This window comes from Sorghum bicolor, chromosome 3 (genome assembly GCF_000003195.3).
Source record: "Sorghum bicolor cultivar BTx623 chromosome 3, Sorghum_bicolor_NCBIv3, whole genome shotgun sequence".
NCBI classification, from domain to species: domain Eukaryota; kingdom Viridiplantae; phylum Streptophyta; class Magnoliopsida; order Poales; family Poaceae; genus Sorghum; species Sorghum bicolor.
In genome coordinates this window covers 65,952,782-65,972,098 of record NC_012872.2, presented here as the reverse complement: position 1 = coordinate 65,972,098, position 19,317 = coordinate 65,952,782, and the positions used below count along the sequence as shown (strand labels likewise).

The window sequence follows — 19,317 nt, the reverse complement described above, 5'->3', positions numbered from 1 at the left end:
CTATAATGACAGACAAATTAGTTACCTTAGTGATCCATGAAATGCATTGCCCTGTAAACTGTATGTGTGTTTAGTGTTCTATACAGTGTTTATTAGTTAAAACAATCTAAATGTCGTCCACTAACTAATTTTAGCATGGTGGATACAAGATACACTAAATTTAATTAAAAAATACTATATTAATATAGTAATTTGGATTTTTTATTATATTTGGTTATTCCGGTTTGAGTATTTAACTACCGAAAGAACTGCAGTAGAGATTGGTCCTTTATTTCATCCTAGCTAGCTAAGCTTTTAGTTTTTTTATTTCCTAACCTCTCTAATATTTCAATACCCATTGCCACAACAACAAAAAACTTCTCCCACAAAGAAGCAACACCTTATCTTATTGCCCAACTCTACCTTATACTTTCAACCTACCTTATACTTCTTCTGTTGGACCAAAAGTAATCATATGACTTCATCATGGCTCTCAAAGTTCAAGTAACTGAAACACCCACTATTGAATGTGCAAAATAATATACACCTAAAGACAAAAATTGTGGCATTGAAACTAGGATATCTCTACTCTACAAGATTGTTTGTTACGAAGCGAGATAGACTCGTCTATAAACAAAATCTAACGCATAAAACCCAACCGCTGAATCTTGCCATATAAGTTCCTTGAAAAAAACCATGTACCATTTTACTTTCCCTTAATTGCAACATACTATTGTTTTTTATGAAATATATTGATTTTCATGACACATAGTTAGGAGAAGAATATCAAGTGTATGCATTGGAAACTATATTTCTATCTAAAACAAAGCAGGAGTGGGTAGTATAGGATACAAAATTATATATCATGAAAAACATAAGGAAAGGTTTAGAAGCTCAAAGAGAGTACACTATGGGTCTATTTGGATCCACCAACTAAACTTCAATACTACAAGAAACTTAATCATGGCGGGTAAAAAGAGCTTAACCAAGGTGGGCAAGCCAACCATCTTTAATGAAAGGTCATGGTTAATCGTGGTCTTAACTAAGGTGGTCCAAATGCTAACATATGTTATCAAATAAAAAAACAAAGCCCGCAGCCCAAACCAGGCCTAGATCTAGGCCTGGATCCATCGCTGCTCGTTGGGTCACTATCGTGTCACATGTGTTTGCTTGTGCATTGGAGCCATGTTGCGCTCGCATCCTCTCCTTTCGGATCTGCTACCGACGGCTCGTGTTTGCTGGATTTGCCACCAATAGACTCCTCGTCGGACCCGCCACCAGCGGACTCCTCCGCGTCAGATCCACCACTAGCAGACTACTCCACATCAGATCCCCGCCTATGGGCTTGTGCTTGCCGGATCCACCACCAGCAAACTCCTCGTCGGATCCGCTGCCGATGAGCTCCTCCTAGTTAGATATGGCGCCGGTAGGCTCATGCTTGCCGAGTCCGCCACTAGCAGACTCCTTCTCACCATATTTGTGGTGGGAGATGGATAGGGGGAGGCGCCGCCTTACCTGCTGACTATGGAGAGGGAGAGGGAGGGGCAACGCCGCGTGGGGGAGAGCGCCGCATGGGGAAGATGGAGGGGCATCGCCCTACCTATCGATTATGGAGAGGGAGAGGGAGTTGCAACACTAAACCGGGAGGGAGCGTCCCACGAGCATGGGGGAGGGAGCGTGGGACGCGCCGATGGAGAGAGAGAGAGAGAGAGGGAGGAACTGACTATGAATGAGTGAAACCCTAAGTCATCGTATATATATGAGGCGTGATATCGAGCCGAGATATGGGTTGTTTGGCCCACTATTTTTCGAGGCGAGTTGTATAGCGTGCCTGCCTCTAAAAATGTATTAACCGAGATAGTTATTTACAATGCTCGTCTCGATTGATCGGCATTAACTGAGGCAATTATCTTACAATGCCCGTCTCAGTTAAACATTAACTGAGTGGCCCGGTTGCCAACCGAGGTAGGCAGGCTGGCCAACCACCTCGAAGCCTAAAGAGAAGTGTTGTGTAAACTCTTTTGTGTAGTAGTGCTGGCTAAATTTAGTTGCTAGGGATCCAAACGGTCAGCTAAAATACAAGCTAAAGTTTAGTTGTTTTAACCCAACTAAAGTTTAGTTGAGTTGATTAACTGGAGGATCCAAACACTCTGGCTAAAGTTTTGCTAAATAACTTTTAGCTGGCTAAACTTTAGTTTTGAATTTTTAGTTAGCTAAACTTTAGTTAGGTGGATCCATTAGGACCATATATAGCTCATATGGGTTTTTTTTTGTGATATGCTATGGTCCTGGATGGATCCATTAGCTGCTAATAGGTAGCTAGTTAATAGGCCACAATTAATATTAGCTAGTTTTGTCAACTAGTGATACAATTAGTTTAGTATTTAGCTAACAATTAGCTAGACCTATTTGGCTTCAATGAGTTTTTTTGTTTGGATCCAATGAATTAATTATTAGCGGCTCCTTGGATCAAATAAGGCCTACGTCAGTAGATAATAATGTTAACGTGTTGGCCGGTTAGTCTACTATATGGATGCTTGCGTTGTACATGTTAACAATTATCTGTTGTAGGCTGCATTTCATCTTGGAATTTTTTTCCATCTCACGTAAGTACATATTTTCTCCCTACACACACAATTATTTAGGAGCTCTTTGACTTGAGCAAGGAAGTTCGTCATGCGACACAAGAAAGAGGGCTATATTCCTAGGCTTTGTTTAGTTCAAAACTTTTTTACAAAATAGACATTGTAGCACTTTTGTTTATATTTAATATATATTTTCTAATTATAGACTAACTAGGCTTAAAAGATTCGTCTCACAAATTACAGTTAAATTGTGCAACTAGTTATAATTTTTATATATATTTAATATTTTATATATGTGCCGCAAAATTTAATGTGATGAAGAATTTGAAATTTTTTATAATTTTTTTTGGGAAGCCCTAGTAGCTGACCGTTGAATTCTTTGAGAGAGATAAAAAAACAGCGTTCTCACACAAGACTAGAATAGAGAGCGGCAAACAACAGCGAGAACTGTGAAGGCCGTGTGAAACTGTGATGTGGAGACTGGGAGGACCTTGCTCTTGTTCGCCCCTCCCTGTTGGTTCTTGTTTAGTTCTATTTTTTTTTTGGCAAAATGAGTACTGTGGTATTTTTATTTGTATCTAACAAATATGGTTCAATTATGGTCTAACTAGACTCAAAATATTCGTCTCGTAAATGACAAACAAACTGTGTAATTAGTTATTGTTTTATCTATATTTAATACTCTATGCATGCGCCGCAAGACTCGCTGAAAAAATTTTGCAATTTTTTTTTTCAGATTCCGTGTCATATCGAATCTTACGACATATGCATGAAACATTAAATATAGATAAAAGAAATAAGTAATCGCACAGTTTATGTGTAATTTACGAGACGAATCTTTTAAATCTAGTTAGTTTATGATTGAATAATATTTATTAAATATAAACGAAAGTGATATAGTGTCTATTTTGTAAAAAAAAATGGAACTAAACAAGTGCTAAGGATGGATGATGGAATCAGGCAGGCCAAAGCCGCACATGGAACTCTTCCGTGGGAGTGGGACTGGTGACCTTGTGGGAAGGGGGGAGCCTACGCGCGGAAGGCTGGCACACGATGGGTCGATGACATGCTCCACCACCGCCACGGGGACCAATGCTCGCCGCCTCGCCTGCACTGCCTGCCGAGTGCCCATCTATGCGTGAGGCGTGTCCTCTCATCACTGCTCCCTTGGCCTCACCTGCAGCCTCGACGGACGGCGGCACTCTGGCTTGTACTGGGATGGACGACACAGCTCAAGCTGAGCATAGGATACGCATACGGCCACGATATGGCTGGCATTTGCCGTACGCTGCAACGGACTGGCAGTGGGTTGGGGTTGAGGAGGAGTAGCCCAAATCTCGCGCATGTTGGCATTGAGCGAGTCGGGGAGGATTCGGGTGCAGGGGGCGGCCAAGCCAAAGGTGCTCGCGCCCGCCCCGCCGTCGTGCCGACCGGCACCGGCCCGCCCCGCCGTCCAACCGCTCCAGCGCGCCGCCCAGCAAGCTACCGACCGCGCTCCTCGCTGCATCGGCTATTCAGAGGGGTACCGTACACGATGGCACAAGGAAAGAACGCGACAATTTACATGTTGCTAGATGCGATGCCTCGGCGCCGACGCCATGCGTAGCAGCACGAAGCAGTGCTCGCCCATGCCCATGCCACGCACCGTGCTGTCAGCTTTGTCGCTGCCCCCACAGACACAGCTCCAAGGAGGGGGTCCCTCCCACTCACTCCACCCGCCCCCCCGGGCCCGGCCTGCAAAGGGCGGAGGATCCGGGAGCACGGATCCAGGACCAGGAGCTCCTGTCTGACACCCGCCACCGCAACATCCCCCACCCCACCACCGGGGGCACCCGGATCCTTTCTTCTCCCTTTCGCAGAAACGCACGAGCCCGCAATCATTTCTCCTCCTTTAGCCCATCTTGCTAACGCTTTCCTGGGCCGCCGGAACGGCCCAAATCGAGCAAACTATTGGGCTGAAAAGCCGTGGAGGGGAGCCAACGGCAAAGGCGTGAAAGGGCGTTGCCAATGCGAGCCGCGCCGGGGCGAAGCGCCGAAGCCTACCAGGCTACCACTACCAGCCATCTTTTGGCAGCCGCTGCCTCGCCGCCCCGGCGGGAGATGGCGGCGCTGCGCGTCCCGCTGCACGCCGTCCTCTCTCGCGGCGCGGCGCCTCCGTCCGCGGGCCTGCTCCTCCCGCTCCACGCGCACCTCGTCGTGTCGGGCCGCCTCGCCGCGTCGCCCGCCGTGACCACGTCCCTCGTCTCCCTCTACGTTCGCGGCCCGGCCGCGCTGCACCCGGCCGTGCCGCTCCTCCTCCCGGCCTCCGCGCCGCTGCCCTGCTTCAACGCCGCGCTCTCCCTGCCGCACGCGCTCGCGCTCCCGCTCTTCCGCCGCCTCCTCGCCGCGCACTCCCCCGACGCCTTCTCCTTCCCGCCCATCTTCTCCTCGGCCCCCGCCTCGCCGCAACTGCTCGCGCTCCATGCCCTCGCGCTCCGCTTCGGCCTCGTCCACGACCTGTTCTGCGCCAGCGCTCTGCTCCGCGGGTGCCTGAGGTTCGGCCTCGCTGACCATGCGCACCGCCTGTTCGACGAATTGAGGCACCGGGACGTCGTCGTGTGGAACTCCATGGTCAATGGGTTCGTCAAACTCGGGTGCTTTGACCGCGCCACGGAGTGCTTCAGGAAGATGAGGGAGGAGGGTGGGGTTGAGATCAGCAGCTTCACAGTCACCGGGATCTTGTCCATGTGTACAGCAACAGCTGATTTCGGGCGCGGGGCTGCAGTACACGGGTTGTCGGTGAAGTCAGGATTTGACAAGGAGGCATCTGTGTGCAATGCGTTGATAGATCTTTACGGGAAGTGCCACCGGGTGCACGATGCAACCATGGTGTTTGAGGGGCTGCCAGATACTGATAAGGATCTGTTCAGCTGGAACTCCATGCTGTCAGCGCATCAGTACTCGGCTGATCACACGGGGACGATGAGGCTCTTTGCGAGGATGAGACGTACTGCACTTTTGCCTGATGCAGTGACTGTTGCCGCTGTTCTCCCCGCATGCGCGCAGACTGCAGCCCTGCAGGTTGGGAGGGAGGTGCATGGATACATCGTGACGAGCGGACTGGCCTGTGATGGAGCACTGGACGTGTTTGCTTGCAATGCGCTGGCGGACATGTACGCAAAGAGCGGTGGGCTGGATGATGCTTGTCGTGTGTTTGATTGGACACGTCAACGGGATGTGGCATCGTGGAACATTATGATCGATGGGTATGCGTCACATGGGCATGGCCAGGAGGCACTGATGTTGTTCCACCAGATGATAGAAGAAGGCCTGGTTCCAGATGAGGTAACACTGCTGGGAGCATTGTCGGCTTGTAGCCACTCTGGGCTTCTCGAGGAAGGAAAGGGTTTTCTAAAGAGGATGAAAGAGGAGTTTGGATTGGAGCCACAGCTCGAGCACTATGCGTGCGTCACCGACATGCTTGGGCGAGCAGGGAGGTTGGATGAAGCAAGAAAGGTAATAGAAGAGGCTGGTGATGTTGGTGCAGGTGCATGGAGGACATACCTTGCGGCATGCCGGATGCATGGTGATAAGGAGAGAGCACAAGAGGCAGCTAGGATGTTGATGATGGCAGAGGAATCAGGGAGTGGGGGATGGGTTCTGCTTGCCAACACTTATGGTTGGGACGGAAACTTTGAGGAGCTCGAAGAGGTGAGAGAGGAGATGAAACGCCAAGGCGTGCAGAAGGCAGCTGGTTGCAGCTGGGTTGAGGTCGGATGAGAGAATAATGGAAGTGAAACAATGATGCATACTTTTGTTAATGGAGACAGGGGACACCCTGAGGCTGACATGATTTATGAAATGTTGCACACGTTAATAGGTTGGATGGAGGAGTGCAGCCATCTGAGCAATATAACTCCAATGTATCCGGCAGAATGCTCATAACTTTTCAAATTGTGCTACACTGGTTACACAAGCACATGGACTGACAGTAGCCTATAAGTTAGAAACTTAGAATGGTGCATCAGAAGATAAAGTCAAGCTCGCGCCATCAAGGCCAGCACCAAAATTTGGTTCTGGCAACAAATTTTCACCAAATATCAGAGTTCCAGCAGCCAGTGCTCCAGCTCCGAGCCCCATTCCAAGGTTAGATGAACCGTTCTGATCTGCAAACCTTCTTGGTGGCATATTTATGTAGCTCTGTGGTACTTGCCCCCTCGTAGGATACGGTGGGAAGTAACTGAGGTTTGAAGTGGGAGGTGGCAAGGTTTGTGGGATCAGTGGGGGTTGATTGCTATATCCATTACTTCCTGACAGTGATGGATCTGGCCAAGTGGTAGGGCTTGTTGGCATGGTGTTGCTGTAGCGATCATCACCTTTGCTGTGATCCCTATAATGGCTAGAGGGCAGTGGTGGATAATTATAAACTGGACCATCTTCTATAGCTAGTGTGATACCGACCTGGTTTGGGTGCTTTGATCCATCATGTGATCCTGCACATTCATGACAGAGGCAGATAAGTTGAATTCAATCATATACTGATTGTGTTATAATCAGTAAGGTCAATCTTTGTTAAGGTCATCCTAAATCTCTTGCTCTATTGGTTAAACATAACTTAGTATTGTTTGTGTGCGAATTTACCTATAGAAAGATCTATTTTTCAAGTGTTGTACTGAATTCCTGTCGGTGCAAATTTACCTAGAAAAAAAAGCATAAGTTTCTGTTTACCTGAAAACTGAGCATGAACATCTTGCTCCTTGTAGATACGGATGGATACGTCGACAAACCCATGAGCTTTGTCTGACTTCTTCCTCCTAAGCTGGAAGCTTGCAGTCTCCTCAACGACCCCAGGCTGCTCCTTGCCATGCTCAAATTTGTCGAAATACTCGTTCATCTGGACAACGGCAGACCCCTGGAGGTGCTCCCTGAGGAAGATGGGCTCTCTCCTGTACACTTCCACCGTCAGCGCCATCTGCTGCAGGTTGCTCAGGTCATGCTCGTCAACCGAGACCGAGAACTTCATGCCCCAGCTTGGGTCGGAGCTCCCTGATGCATCCACCTTGGTGCAGTACTTGCTGTTGGGATCGACCCATGCGACGGAGAACCACTGCGGCTTGAGCAGCGACGATCTGCGTCCCAGGCCGCGCGCGGAGATCAGGCAGAATTCCACTGACGTTTTCGCCATTTGCGTGAAGAGGAAAGCTGAGGTCGCCGGAGGGTGACGCGGGCCGGTGAAATCGATGGTGTGAGATTCGTTGGCTCATAGGGTGCTGCTTTACCACGCTTTGTTTTTTTTTCGTGTTAGCTTTGCTTGCTGTTAACTTCTGGTCATGGAATTGATTCCAAAGGTGCTGCATTAGGAGAGGGAAAAGCATAGCTGTGCGATGCTTCGATTCCAAAGCTGCGGCCATTGGCCATTGCATACGCATACGCTTGGAACATGGAAGCCATTCGTCGCGTTGTGCACAGAAGTGCGAACCGAGGCCTTGTTTAGTCCAAAAATCAAAAAGTTTTCAAGATTTCCTATCACATTGAATCTTGCGGTACATGCATGAAGTATTAAATATAGACGAAAATAAAAACTAATTACACATTTGCCTATAAGTCGAGACGAATCTGTTGACCCTAGGGTCCCTTTGGTTGGGCTTTTGAACCTGCTTTTGCTTTTGTAAAAGCAAAAGCCAACCAAAGGGCCCAAAAGCTACAAGTGCTTTTGCCCAAAAGCAGCTTTTCTCGTAGTACAAATCCAAAAGCACCTCACCCTCTGCTTTCACTGACTTTTGGGACCCGTTCAGTTTTTTTTTTCAAAAGCACGAGTGACCAACCAAATGACTTTTGGGTTTCTCAAAGTCCACATCCCACAACAGCTTTTCAAAAGCTCAAAGCTCACAGTAGTTTTTTCAAAAGTCACAGCCCAACCAAACACACCCCTAGTTAGTCTATGATTAGACAATATTTGCTACAAACAAATAAAAGTGCTATAATAACGAAATCAAAAAAAAATTCACATCTAAGACTACCTCCAACAATCGTCACCCAAAATACAAGACCCATTTGTCCTTTGGGTAGCGCTACAGGTAAAAGGTTCAATACCTATTTTTAGTCTTCTCCAACAACAAGATCTAAAAGACAACGCTATCTACAAATGGGTCTCGAGGAGAGAGGATACCTAAATTTGAGTTATGCCTCTCTTGATACCTAAAATGGAGTCTTCTGTATGGTACTCGGTTGAAAGCTATAGGTATTGTGTTGGAAACCTATTTTGGGTTCCAAATAAGCCACTGTTGGAGACAGCCTAAACAAGGCCCGAGTGACCAATCTGACAGACAGGATTACGACCAAATTACAACAGATGTCTACTTAGGCCGTCTAGATGCAAAAACTTTCAGAATTTTGATACTGTAATACTTTTGTTTGTATGTTTGTATTTGTGAAACAGTATTCAATAATAGACTAACTAGGCTTAAAAGATTTATCTCACGATTTACAGATAAACTATATAATTAATTATTTTTTAATCTATATTTAATACTCTATGCATGTGTCGCAAAATTCGATGTAATAAAAGATCTTGTAAACTTTTAGAATTTTAAAGGGATCTAAACAGGCCCTTACTTGAAACTATACAACAATCTCCTAACATGTCTCAAAGAACTACATGGATCGTTTTTTTTTTTTTTTTTGAATTACGCAGTACAATGCTGTGTTAAATTGCATGCTTGGAGCAACAGCAAAACGAGGTCAAAACTAGTTCCTCGTCTTCAACGTTCTTGTACCCTATGAGCGATTCTTGCGGCCCTTTGAGCCAAATTTCAACGCCCACATGGAAAGACCGGCGATGCCAGCCGCTGCTCCAAATCCTGTCCGGATATCCGCAATCAACTGACGCAGATCTCGTACAGTGCTAGCTAGCAATGGCTCCTCTGTCACGTTCTTCTGATTAGACATTCTCCGTGCGGGTCCTAGTAAAATCAGGTTATAATTGAGTTAAAAAAAAGGTTATAATTGTTTGGGTTGTCTAGTAAGTTATTGGCGTCAAACTGGAGTTCACCTGGCAGGGTAGAACGTGGCGACTGGCGAAGTTGTGCCTCGGCCGTGTGAACAATGTTCATAGAATTTTTCACACCCTTTGTTAATTCTTGACTGATCCAGACAATGCAAGCATGGGTGGTTTTGTTTCATATAAACACAGACAAAAAACGAAAAAAAAAAGGTAAGTGATGCTGAATCAGCACACCAAGTTGTTAAATTCATGAAAATGCATCAATAAAGAGATAACTCGTGGTAAAATTGTAAATTTCCTCTAGAGATTGTGAACCTCTTCCCATGTAGATTCTTTAGGGAATATATGTTATTTTGGTTACCAGTAATTAAGCAACAATATATGCAGAAACTGGTAAGTTAGGGCACAAAGATGCATCCAATTTACTACAATCTATCCCCTCAATTCTTGGAAATCACCAAGGACAAGAATATTGCTACATTTACCTCAGTAAATATACTGTTGCATCATGTATCATGTGAACAATCGTTTTATAGAGTCAAGTTGAACAGTTGCATAGCATGGATACAATCAAAAGATACTCTGATAACCAATAACTGAAGAAGTCTGAAGTTACCTTAGATCACTAAGATCTGCAGCCAAATCACCTATCTCCCTCCCAACCAGTCTCACTGAAGCCATAGTTTCTGGTAGTTTCTCTCTTGCTGAATCAAAGTACTTCTCGAGAAACTCTGCATCCCTCTTACATGCCTGAATATGGTTCAAATATGCTCATTAATGATAGTTACCTTCCTCAAATGAGAAGTTGTAACGAAAAGGCTAACATACCAGCATGGAGCGAATCGCCGAAAAGAATATCAAGCACACAGATACTGCAACCTGTGTAAGGTAGCAACTATGATACATAAACACTAACCTTCTCAATTATGCATATGCAACCTAATAGTACTCATACATATATGAATGCAGCAGAATGCAGACTATGAAATACCGTCCATCACTGTGTGAAACAATATTATTGAGTTTCTGCAACTGCACCTTCCACGTGTTATTGAAGTTGAATTTACAAAAGTGAGAACTTACCGCTTCGTGTCATGTGGATGATAAGTCCCAACAATTCACAGATATTAAACATGCCAAAATTTGACCTATCATGTAAAATCCGATCTATGTCTACCCGGACAGTTGTTCAACAGCATAAATTGGGCAGACACTCGTCTCCACAACCCTTTCACGCACAACTAAACCCGCCTTCATATTTTCAGTTCTAGGTGTCTGAAGCTGAACGATGTTCGTTCATACGGTAGTTAGTCATCAAGTGGATACTTGAACCTACATGCTGGATTAGGATCGCGAGGTGAGGTGGGGACTGGGGAGCGTACCGCGGAAGCAGTGACGGTGAGGGCGTCGAGGCCAGCGCCGCCCCCGCGCCTTGAGGAGGTGGAGGCGGCGCGCAGGGAGGGGGCGGTAGCCACGGAGTAGTGATGGCAGCAGGCGGGGCCCGAGGAGGAGGACGCGGCCACGAGAGGCGTAGCGCCGGCGCCGGCGCCGGCGGACCAACCGCGGACTAGGAGGTGACGGTCACGCGGGCGGGGGAGGCACGCGGCGGAGCTGCCGGTGGCGGGGAGTTTGGCTTGGCTAGGGAGCGGAGGGGACGACATGACGGCGGGGTTGCAGTTGTCGCTTGTCAGTCCCAGCATCCAAGCGGTTCCTCTCGACCTCATGCTTAGCTAGAGAACATATCTTTAACAATGTTAAACGAAACCGACTGAAATTCCCCTAAAAAAAAGAAACTGACTGAAATTACTTAGAGCATCTCCAAAACTTTGTCAAATTATACTTGGTAAATCTTATGATTTGCCAACTTTCTAAAACATATGCCAAGTAAAAGATCAGTCTATCTCCAAGAGTTTGGCAATTTTGACTTGGCAAAATTAAAAAAAAAGACCTACAAACTAATTTTATTCCACGTGTACTGTTTCTATTTGAGAGTGGCAGTGCTCAGCAGCGGTGCTCGCAACAGTGCAATCAATTCCCATGTCAAACCTTGTTTAGTTCACCCTGAAAACCAAAAAATTTTCAAGATTCCTCGTGAAAGGATCTAATTGGCCTAGAGGGGGGGGTGAATAGGCGTATCTTAAAAACCTGAAACTCAAAAACTCAAGTTGCGGAAGTCAAATGCCTGTCGGTACCACCGACAGTTTGGGCCGGTACTACTGGTGTCACACAGCCAGTACTACCGACGCAAACTGCTGGTACTACCGACTTCCTAAGACAGCTACGAAATCTGAGTATAAAGTGCTTAGATTTCAGATCTGAGTTTTACCCCACTTTCCTAAGCATAGAGGAGGATGTTGTTGGAGTTCCCTTAGCTCAATCCTTCACCAAAACGTAGATCGACCTTTGTTTACCTGTTGAAAGAAGGGAGAGAGATAGGAACACAAAGAACACAAGCAAGGGTAGTCGAAGCTACCTCCACCGCAAGACAAGGTATTTTTCCCGAGGTTCGGCAATCTCCACTAAGGAGTACCTACGTCCCCGTTGTTGAGGTGACCACGAAGGTCTGACCACTTAGGTCTCCTCCTCAAGCAATCACAAAGGTTGGCTTGATGTTTCCACTAAGAATCAAGGGGTAATACAAACACTTCGGGGTGCCCTCACAAATGAATCAACACGGGCAACCACGAAGAACGCCTAGCCGGCTAGGGTTCCAAGAACCCAAGAGTAACAAATGCAAACCAAACCGGCAAGACGAGGAACGGAGTGCTCAAGTCGCAGATCGATGCTCCCAACTCTCTAATCTCACTTCTCTAGCTCGAATCTCTCAAGAAATGAAGTCTAGGAGCAAGAGGGAGAGAGAGTGGGTGAGACAAAGCTTGGAGACTGTTTTCTCAGAGTTGGAGTAGCTAGAATAAGCAAGCCAACGGTTAGAAAAGAGGGAAGAGCTATTTATACTAGGGTACAGAACACTGGCCGGTACTACCGGTGCAAACACCGGTACTACCGGCGCCCCCAGATCTAAACGTGAGAAAGGTGAGAAAGATGCGAGAAAAAGGCCTACCGGTACTACCGGCCTTGGGCCGGTACTACCGGCCAGCGCCGGTACTACCGGTGGAAGGCCGGTACCACCGACAGTGCAAAATCTCTCAAAACATGAGTTCTGCGGGATTTTTGCCTGCCGGTACTACCGGCGTTTCACCGGTACTACCGGCGGTAGCCGGTACCACCGGTCAAAGCCCGGTACTACCGGTAGTTCAATTTCTCGCAAAACTCAGGAGAAGAGCTGGCACTGCCGGTACCACCGGCCCTGAGGGCCGGTACTACCGGCTCACCCTGGCAGAGAAGAAACTTTCCAGAAGTTCGTGTGTGCAAGTGTGTCTCTCAAGCGCAAGACCTAAGATGACCTGAGCACCTTTATCCTCATCTTACCGACTCAATTTGCATCCCTCTTGATAGTGCGGCGTTTCCTATAACTCAACCAAGAAATAAAACTAAGTAGCTCCTTGAGTTGAAACGTCGCTTATATGAAGAAATTTTGGGGGTGCTGTGATTCACCAAATGTGTTTGTTTGATTCCATCAATGAACTAACACCTGTAGATTACACTTGATAGACATGTTAGTTTCCAATTCGATTGTCATTAATTATCAAAACCCACACCGGGGGCGAATGCACTTACAAACTCCCCCTTTTTGGTAATTGATGACAACCAACTTAGGCTTATAAAAGATTGAAAGAAGTAGAGCTTTTGAATTCCAAAAATTAGGTTGGGCTCCCCCTTAATGTATGCATTGAATTTGGAATTTCAAATCTTGATTAATATCAAGATGGCATACATTAAGATCAAGCTCCCCCTAAATTTTGTAATCCGTGGGGTGCCTAAAAAAGTGTGTGTGTGACAAGAAATAAACCGTGATGCGTATGACAGGGTATATCACAAAGAGTAAAAGAAGAAATTGAATGATTGTGCAAGAACCAAGGGACTCACAATAACCATTCAAAACAACATTGCACCAACAAAAGTCTAAAGAAGCTAACACAAGCAGGATATAACGAGAAATATAAGTGTTTAGCTTACAATCAACCATCACACAACGAAGTTCTTGTTCACCACACATAGTTCATCACTAAGAAAGTTTAAGACGGGCACCAGCAACTAACTTATTACAGCAAATATAAGCCTAACACTCCCCCTTTGGCAGCAAGTGCCAAAAAGGGTAGGCTGCGAGGAAGAGCTAGAAAGACTACTCGTCACCACCACCAAGGTCGTCGTCGTCGTCGTCGCTGTAGTCGATGAAGGTACGCAACGGACCCTTACCATAAGGATCAGCGGAGGTGGACTGCTCATGAGGGGGTGCAACAGAAGCAGAGGCCCTGGTAACATCGTCCGCAGCTCCAAAGAGATCCTGATAAGCAAAGCCAGCCTCGGTGTCCTCCATTGAGAAACCAGCAGGAATCCCACCACCATAGGATGGATCAAAAGCAGAGGGAGGATCCTGCTGCTCCTCATCGTCATCAGCCGAAGTCCGGTGCATGTTGTCATATTCATCATAGGGATCCTGGAACTCACGAAGAGGAGAGGACGGAGGAAGATCTGCCTTCTCCTCAAGACGACGGAGACGCTGATCGGTCTTCTTTTGGCAATAGCAAAAATAGAAGAAGAACCGCTGCAACGCATGACGGGTAGGACTGCGGCGACCACGACCGCTTCCCTGAGGAGGAATATCTTCACCATGAGCATCAGCAGCACCAGCAGGAGTGGCAAAACCAGAGGTAGCAGCACCAGGAGTAGCAGCACCAGCAGGACTGAGAGGAGGAGCATGAGGAGGACCCAGGTGCTTTGCACGGACCGGAGCATGAATGCAAGGGTGCGAGAACTGCATGCCAGTCACTTGCTCAATAATATGCATCAGATATGGAGCATAGGGCAGGTACTTGTTTGGATCCACGGACGCATCAGCAATCTTGTTCCACATGAAATCCGAGACACCAAAGCGGCCACCATTAGCACCAAAGCGAGCCAAAATTTTAGGAGCATCTTGACGAAGGTGAATGGAATCTCCAAACTTTGGGTCAATGGTGTAGCGGATCAGGTTGTTCAGCACATAGAAGTAAGGCTTCAGGTGAGTGGTCTTGAGATCCGGATGAGCTCCTGGCTTGTACATTTCAGCAGCATCAATGTCAGCCTCAGAAATCCCCTCAGCAAAAATGGTAGACAGCCGGGGTGCATCTCGATCCAAGTGATCAAAACCAAGCAAACGAGAGAAAGTGATAAAATCAAGGCGATAGTGAACACCTTGAGTCATCCAATGCAGCACCCTAGAGGCTTGATCGACCCACAAAGTTGCCCAAAACTGAAAGAGGATCTCCTCATTCCAATTCTTCTCAAGAGTCATAAGAGGAAGAATACGCCATTCTTCAAGCCTTTGAATCAAAGCAGTGACCTCCGGATGATTGAAATCTTGTAAGGACTTGAGGACCACATACTTGTGCTGAAAAAGAGGTCCATTCTTGGTGGCTTTGCTGCCCTTGTAGAGGACGGACTCATAAAAGTCATTGTGAAACTGAGACCAAAACCTCTCCTCAACTCCCTCAAACCTGATGAACTTGTACGGGTTCTCGCTGCGCTGAGTTCTTAAGTCCGTAAGACGCTTCTTGTAATCAATACCAAAACGGGGCAACGTACCAGAGGGAATAGAGGGCGTCCGGACATGAGCATTGAACTGAGGATGCCATTGGAGAGTCCGGCGAGCACCAACCTCACTGAGATGCAGAGGGGGGCGACGAAGGACATTGGGGTCCATGGATCTGCCCTCCTCTTGCACAGGATCAGGCACAGCTTGACTTCGAACTCTGGCTTGATGGGAAGGAGGCGGACATGGGATGGTGTGGGTGTGAAGAGGGGCAGGAATGCCCTCATCACCAGTGGAAGCACCAGCCGCACCCGAACTGCGAGAAGGAGTTCCACGACCACGCACCGACCGGTCCGCAGACCGACCACCGGCATCACTGGAGCGAGGACGAGCACCACGAGGAGGGTTCTTGCGCTTGCCGGAATCCATGCTACAACACCACAAAGAGGGGCAGCAAGAGATCGTTACAAGGCCATACTAGAATGTAACAAGAAATCGATCAAGGCGATGGGAGGAACTGCCTTGCTCACAGGGGCCGGTACTACCGGCGGCACCGTGGAGCAAGGAAATCACCTCCTATCGACCAAATCGACCACGGGAAAAGCGCATAAAACATTCTAGGGGTAAGAACACACTAAGATAAAGAAAGGATTGCGAGGAATCGGCCTAAAGATAGGTACATTGGGAGATCGGGCAACTTCAAGATGTACCTTGCTTCACAAAGAAGAGGAGCCGAATCCAAGCAAACCCACGGGTCTTGGAGACAACCAAGGACCTCCACGCGTCCCTCACGGCCGGGGCAAGGTCCTCCTCAAAGATCGGGCGACGAAGATGGAGGAGCAAAGAGATCGGGGCAAGGGAAGAGCCGCCGCCGCCGTGAGTTGGAGAGAGAGAAAGGGGCGGACGGGTGGGGAAGGGATAAGAAGGAGAATAACCGCGGGCGGCTTATATACCGCAGTAAAAAGCACTGCCGGTACTACCGGCTTCAGGGGCCGGTACCACCGGCGGGCCAGAGACCTGCGAGATGAATTCTGCGGGATTTTGGCCTACCGGTGCTACCGGGCTTTGGCCGGTACCACCGGTGCTAGGCGCCGGTACCACCGGCAGGGCAGAAAACAGCGCTTAATGATGAATTTAGTGTGGGGAACTTAAAAACAAATCAATCATGGCCAGATTTCATCAAATCATTACAAAACAATGGCCAGCTTGAGATGTGAAAAATAGGTTTTGAAAGACACTAGAGTTTTTCACAAAGATTTGTCCTTTCTAATCAATCAAGTATGTGCAAGACATCAAGCCATGTTACGAGAATCAACGATATTTAGTTGACGCCTCAAAGCACAAAACCTTGACTCATCTAGAGGTTTAGTGAAGATATCGGCTAACTGGTATTCGGTTCTCACATGTTGCACAGCGATATCTCCTTTGGATTGGTGGTCTCTCAGGAAGTGATGTCGAATGTCTATGTGCTTTGTTCTAGAGTGGTTCACAGGATTATCAGCTAGCTTGATTGCCCCCTCATTGTCACATAAGAGGGGAATCTTGCTTTGCTCACAACCAAAGTCTCTCAAGGTTTGCTTCATCCAAAGTAGTTGGGCACAGCAGGCGCCGGCCGCCACATACTCGGCTTCAGCGGTGGAAAGGGCAATGGAGTTTTGTTTCTTGGAACTCCATGACACCAAAGACCTACCAAGAAATTGGCAAGTTCCTGATGTACTCTTTCGCTCTACCCTGCAACCGGCATAGTCCGAATCGGAGTAGCCAAGTAGAGTGAAAGTGGAGCCCTTTGGGTACCATAAGCCAAGATTAGGAGTGAACACAAGATATCGAAAGATTCTCTTAACAGCCATAAGATGACATTCTTTCGGATTAGCTTGAAATCTTGCACACATGCACACACTAAGCATAATATCAGGCCTAGATGCACAAAGGTAAAGCAAAGATCCAATCATGGAGCGATATACCTTTTGATCAATGGCCTTGCCGTCTCCATCAAGGTCAAGATGTCCGGTTGTTGGCATTGGTGTCTTTATGGGTTTGGCCTTGTCCATGTCAAACTTCTTTAGCATGTCAGTGGTGTACTTGGTTTGACTTATGAATGTGCCGTCCTTGAGTTGCTTGATTTGAAATCCAAGGAAGTAGGTCAACTCCCCCATCATGGACATCTCGAACCTCTTGGTCATAATCCTACTAAATTCCTCACTGAAGTCCGCATTAGTACTACCAAATATAATGTCATCGACATATATTTGGCATATAAAAATATCATTATTGACTTTGCGAGTAAATAAAGTGGGATCGGCTTTCCCAATCTCAAATCCTTGTTTGAGTAGGAAATCCTTGAGACAGTCATACCAAGCTCTAGGGGCTTGCTTAAGCCCATAGAGTGCCTTGTCCAGCTTGTATACATGATCAGGATGATGTGGATCTTCAAAACCCGGTGGTTGCTCCACGTACACGGTTTCGGTGAGGGGGCCATTTAGGAATGCACTTTTCACGTCCATTTGAAACAACTTGAAATCATGGTGAGCAGCAAAGGCAAGTAATATACGAATAGATTCAAGCCTAGCTACAGGTGCATAAGTCTCCCCAAAATCCAAACCTTCGATTTGAGTGAAACCTTTGGCAACCAATCGAGCCTTGTTTCTAGTGACCACGCCATACTCATCTTCTTTGTTGCGAAAGACCCATTTGGTACCTATCACGTTTTGCTTGGGTCTTTCCACCAAGGACCAGACTTCATTCCTAGTGAAGTTGTTTAACTCTTCTTGCATAGCCATCACCCAATCCGGATCCGCCAAGGCATCCTCCACCCTATTTGGCAACATAGAGGAGACAAAAGAGTAATGTTCACAAAAACCAACTAAACGAGAGCGTGTTGTTACCCCTCGTTGTATGTCTCCCAAAATGCTATCAACGGGATGATCCCGTTGAATAGAGTGATGGACTCTTGGGTGAGGCACCGCTGTTCTTGTTTGAATGGGACCATCATCTTCATCTTCATGGTCTTGGTTGATTGAAGAGTCTAGATCTTCAATGTTTTGATCTCCATCTTGGTTTGGTTCTTGTGCTTGAGGCGGATCTTGTCCAGCTTGTTCTCTTGAGTCATGACCTCTTCTTGATGTGGAAGCATTATCATGGGTACTGGTTGACCCATGATGCAGGTTTGGGTCACGAGGAATTTGCATGTGTGCATCATCATCTTCTTCTTCAACAGGTTTCACTTCACCGGTAGCAAGCTTTTTGATTAATTGGTGTGATGGCTCTTCTTTACCTAAAATTTCAGCATTGACTTGCTCCTTTTGAGAGCCGTCGCTTTCATCAAACGTCACGTCTACCGCTATTTCAATTTGACCGGTGGTCTCATTGAAAACATGATAGCCATGTTGATTAGTAGCATAACCAAGTAAGAATCCTTCATCGACCTTTGGTGCGAACTTAGAGCTTTTGGATCTTTTATTAAGTATGAAACACTTGCATCCAAAAACTCTGAAGTAATCCACCTTAGGCTTTTTACCGGTTAGGAGCTCGTAGGCAGTTTTCTTCCTCAGCTTGTGAAGATATAGGCGGTTGATAGCATGACATGCTGTGTTAACCGCTTCTGCCCAATAATCTTTTTCGGAAATCTTGTATTCATCCAACATTGCTCTTGCGGCTTCAATGAGTGTTCGGTTCTTTCTTTCCACTACACCATTTTGTTGTGGAGTGTATGCAACCGAGAACTCATGCTTGATGCCTTCTTCATCAAGGTATGCTTCAATGTTGGTGTTTCTGAATTCAGTCCCGTTGTCGCTTCTCACTTTCTTGATCTTCACTTCAAATTCATTTTGAGCCCTTCTTGCAAACTTCTTGAAGATTCCTTGAGTCTCACTCTTATCCTTCAAAAAGAATACCCAAGTGAAGCGAGAAAAATCATCAACAATTACAAAACCATATTTGTTACCTCCAATGCTTATGTAAGCATTGGGTCCGAATAAATCCATGTGAAGGAGCTCAAGTGGTCTTGATGTAGTCACAATGTTCTTCGCGGGATGCTTAGCTCCAACTTGTTTTCCCGCTTGACATGCACTGCAAATTCTATCTTTCTCAAAAGAAACATTTGTTAGTCCAAGGATGTGTTCACCTTTTTGAAGATCGGC

The 19,317-nt window shown here is 46.7% G+C and overlaps 3 protein-coding genes across 5 annotated transcripts; 1 reads left to right on the top strand and 2 right to left on the bottom strand.

Annotated features, from left to right (window-relative positions):
* Nucleotides 4,132-8,072, top strand: LOC8055300 (pentatricopeptide repeat-containing protein At3g14730). 3 transcript variants are annotated; one of them, XM_002458635.2, is made up of 3 exons: nucleotides 4,132-6,689; nucleotides 7,307-7,533; nucleotides 7,613-8,072. In XM_002458635.2, the coding sequence occupies exon 1, from the start codon at nucleotides 4,572-4,574 to the stop codon at nucleotides 6,321-6,323; it is 1,752 nt and encodes a 583-aa protein (XP_002458680.2). In that variant the 5' UTR covers nucleotides 4,132-4,571; the 3' UTR covers nucleotides 6,324-6,689; nucleotides 7,307-7,533; nucleotides 7,613-8,072. The 3 variants fall into 3 exon arrangements, with proteins under 3 accessions (XP_002458680.2, XP_021312874.1, XP_021312873.1); XM_021457199.1 differs by having other exon boundaries at nucleotides 4,132-7,120; XM_021457198.1 differs by having other exon boundaries at nucleotides 4,132-7,533.
* On the bottom strand, nucleotides 6,457-7,794 carry LOC8055299. The gene is made up of 2 exons (XM_002456493.2): nucleotides 7,272-7,794; nucleotides 6,457-7,036 (listed from the first exon to the last, which is right to left on the bottom strand). Exons 1-2 carry the CDS (start codon nucleotides 7,726-7,728, stop codon nucleotides 6,555-6,557), a joined length of 939 nt encoding a protein of 312 aa, XP_002456538.1. The 5' UTR covers nucleotides 7,729-7,794; the 3' UTR covers nucleotides 6,457-6,554.
* On the bottom strand, nucleotides 9,103-11,276 carry LOC8055298. The gene is made up of 5 exons (XM_002456492.2): nucleotides 10,929-11,276; nucleotides 10,375-10,425; nucleotides 10,163-10,296; nucleotides 9,595-9,686; nucleotides 9,103-9,505 (listed from the first exon to the last, which is right to left on the bottom strand). Exons 1-5 carry the CDS (start codon nucleotides 11,268-11,270, stop codon nucleotides 9,321-9,323), a joined length of 804 nt encoding a protein of 267 aa, XP_002456537.1. The 5' UTR covers nucleotides 11,271-11,276; the 3' UTR covers nucleotides 9,103-9,320.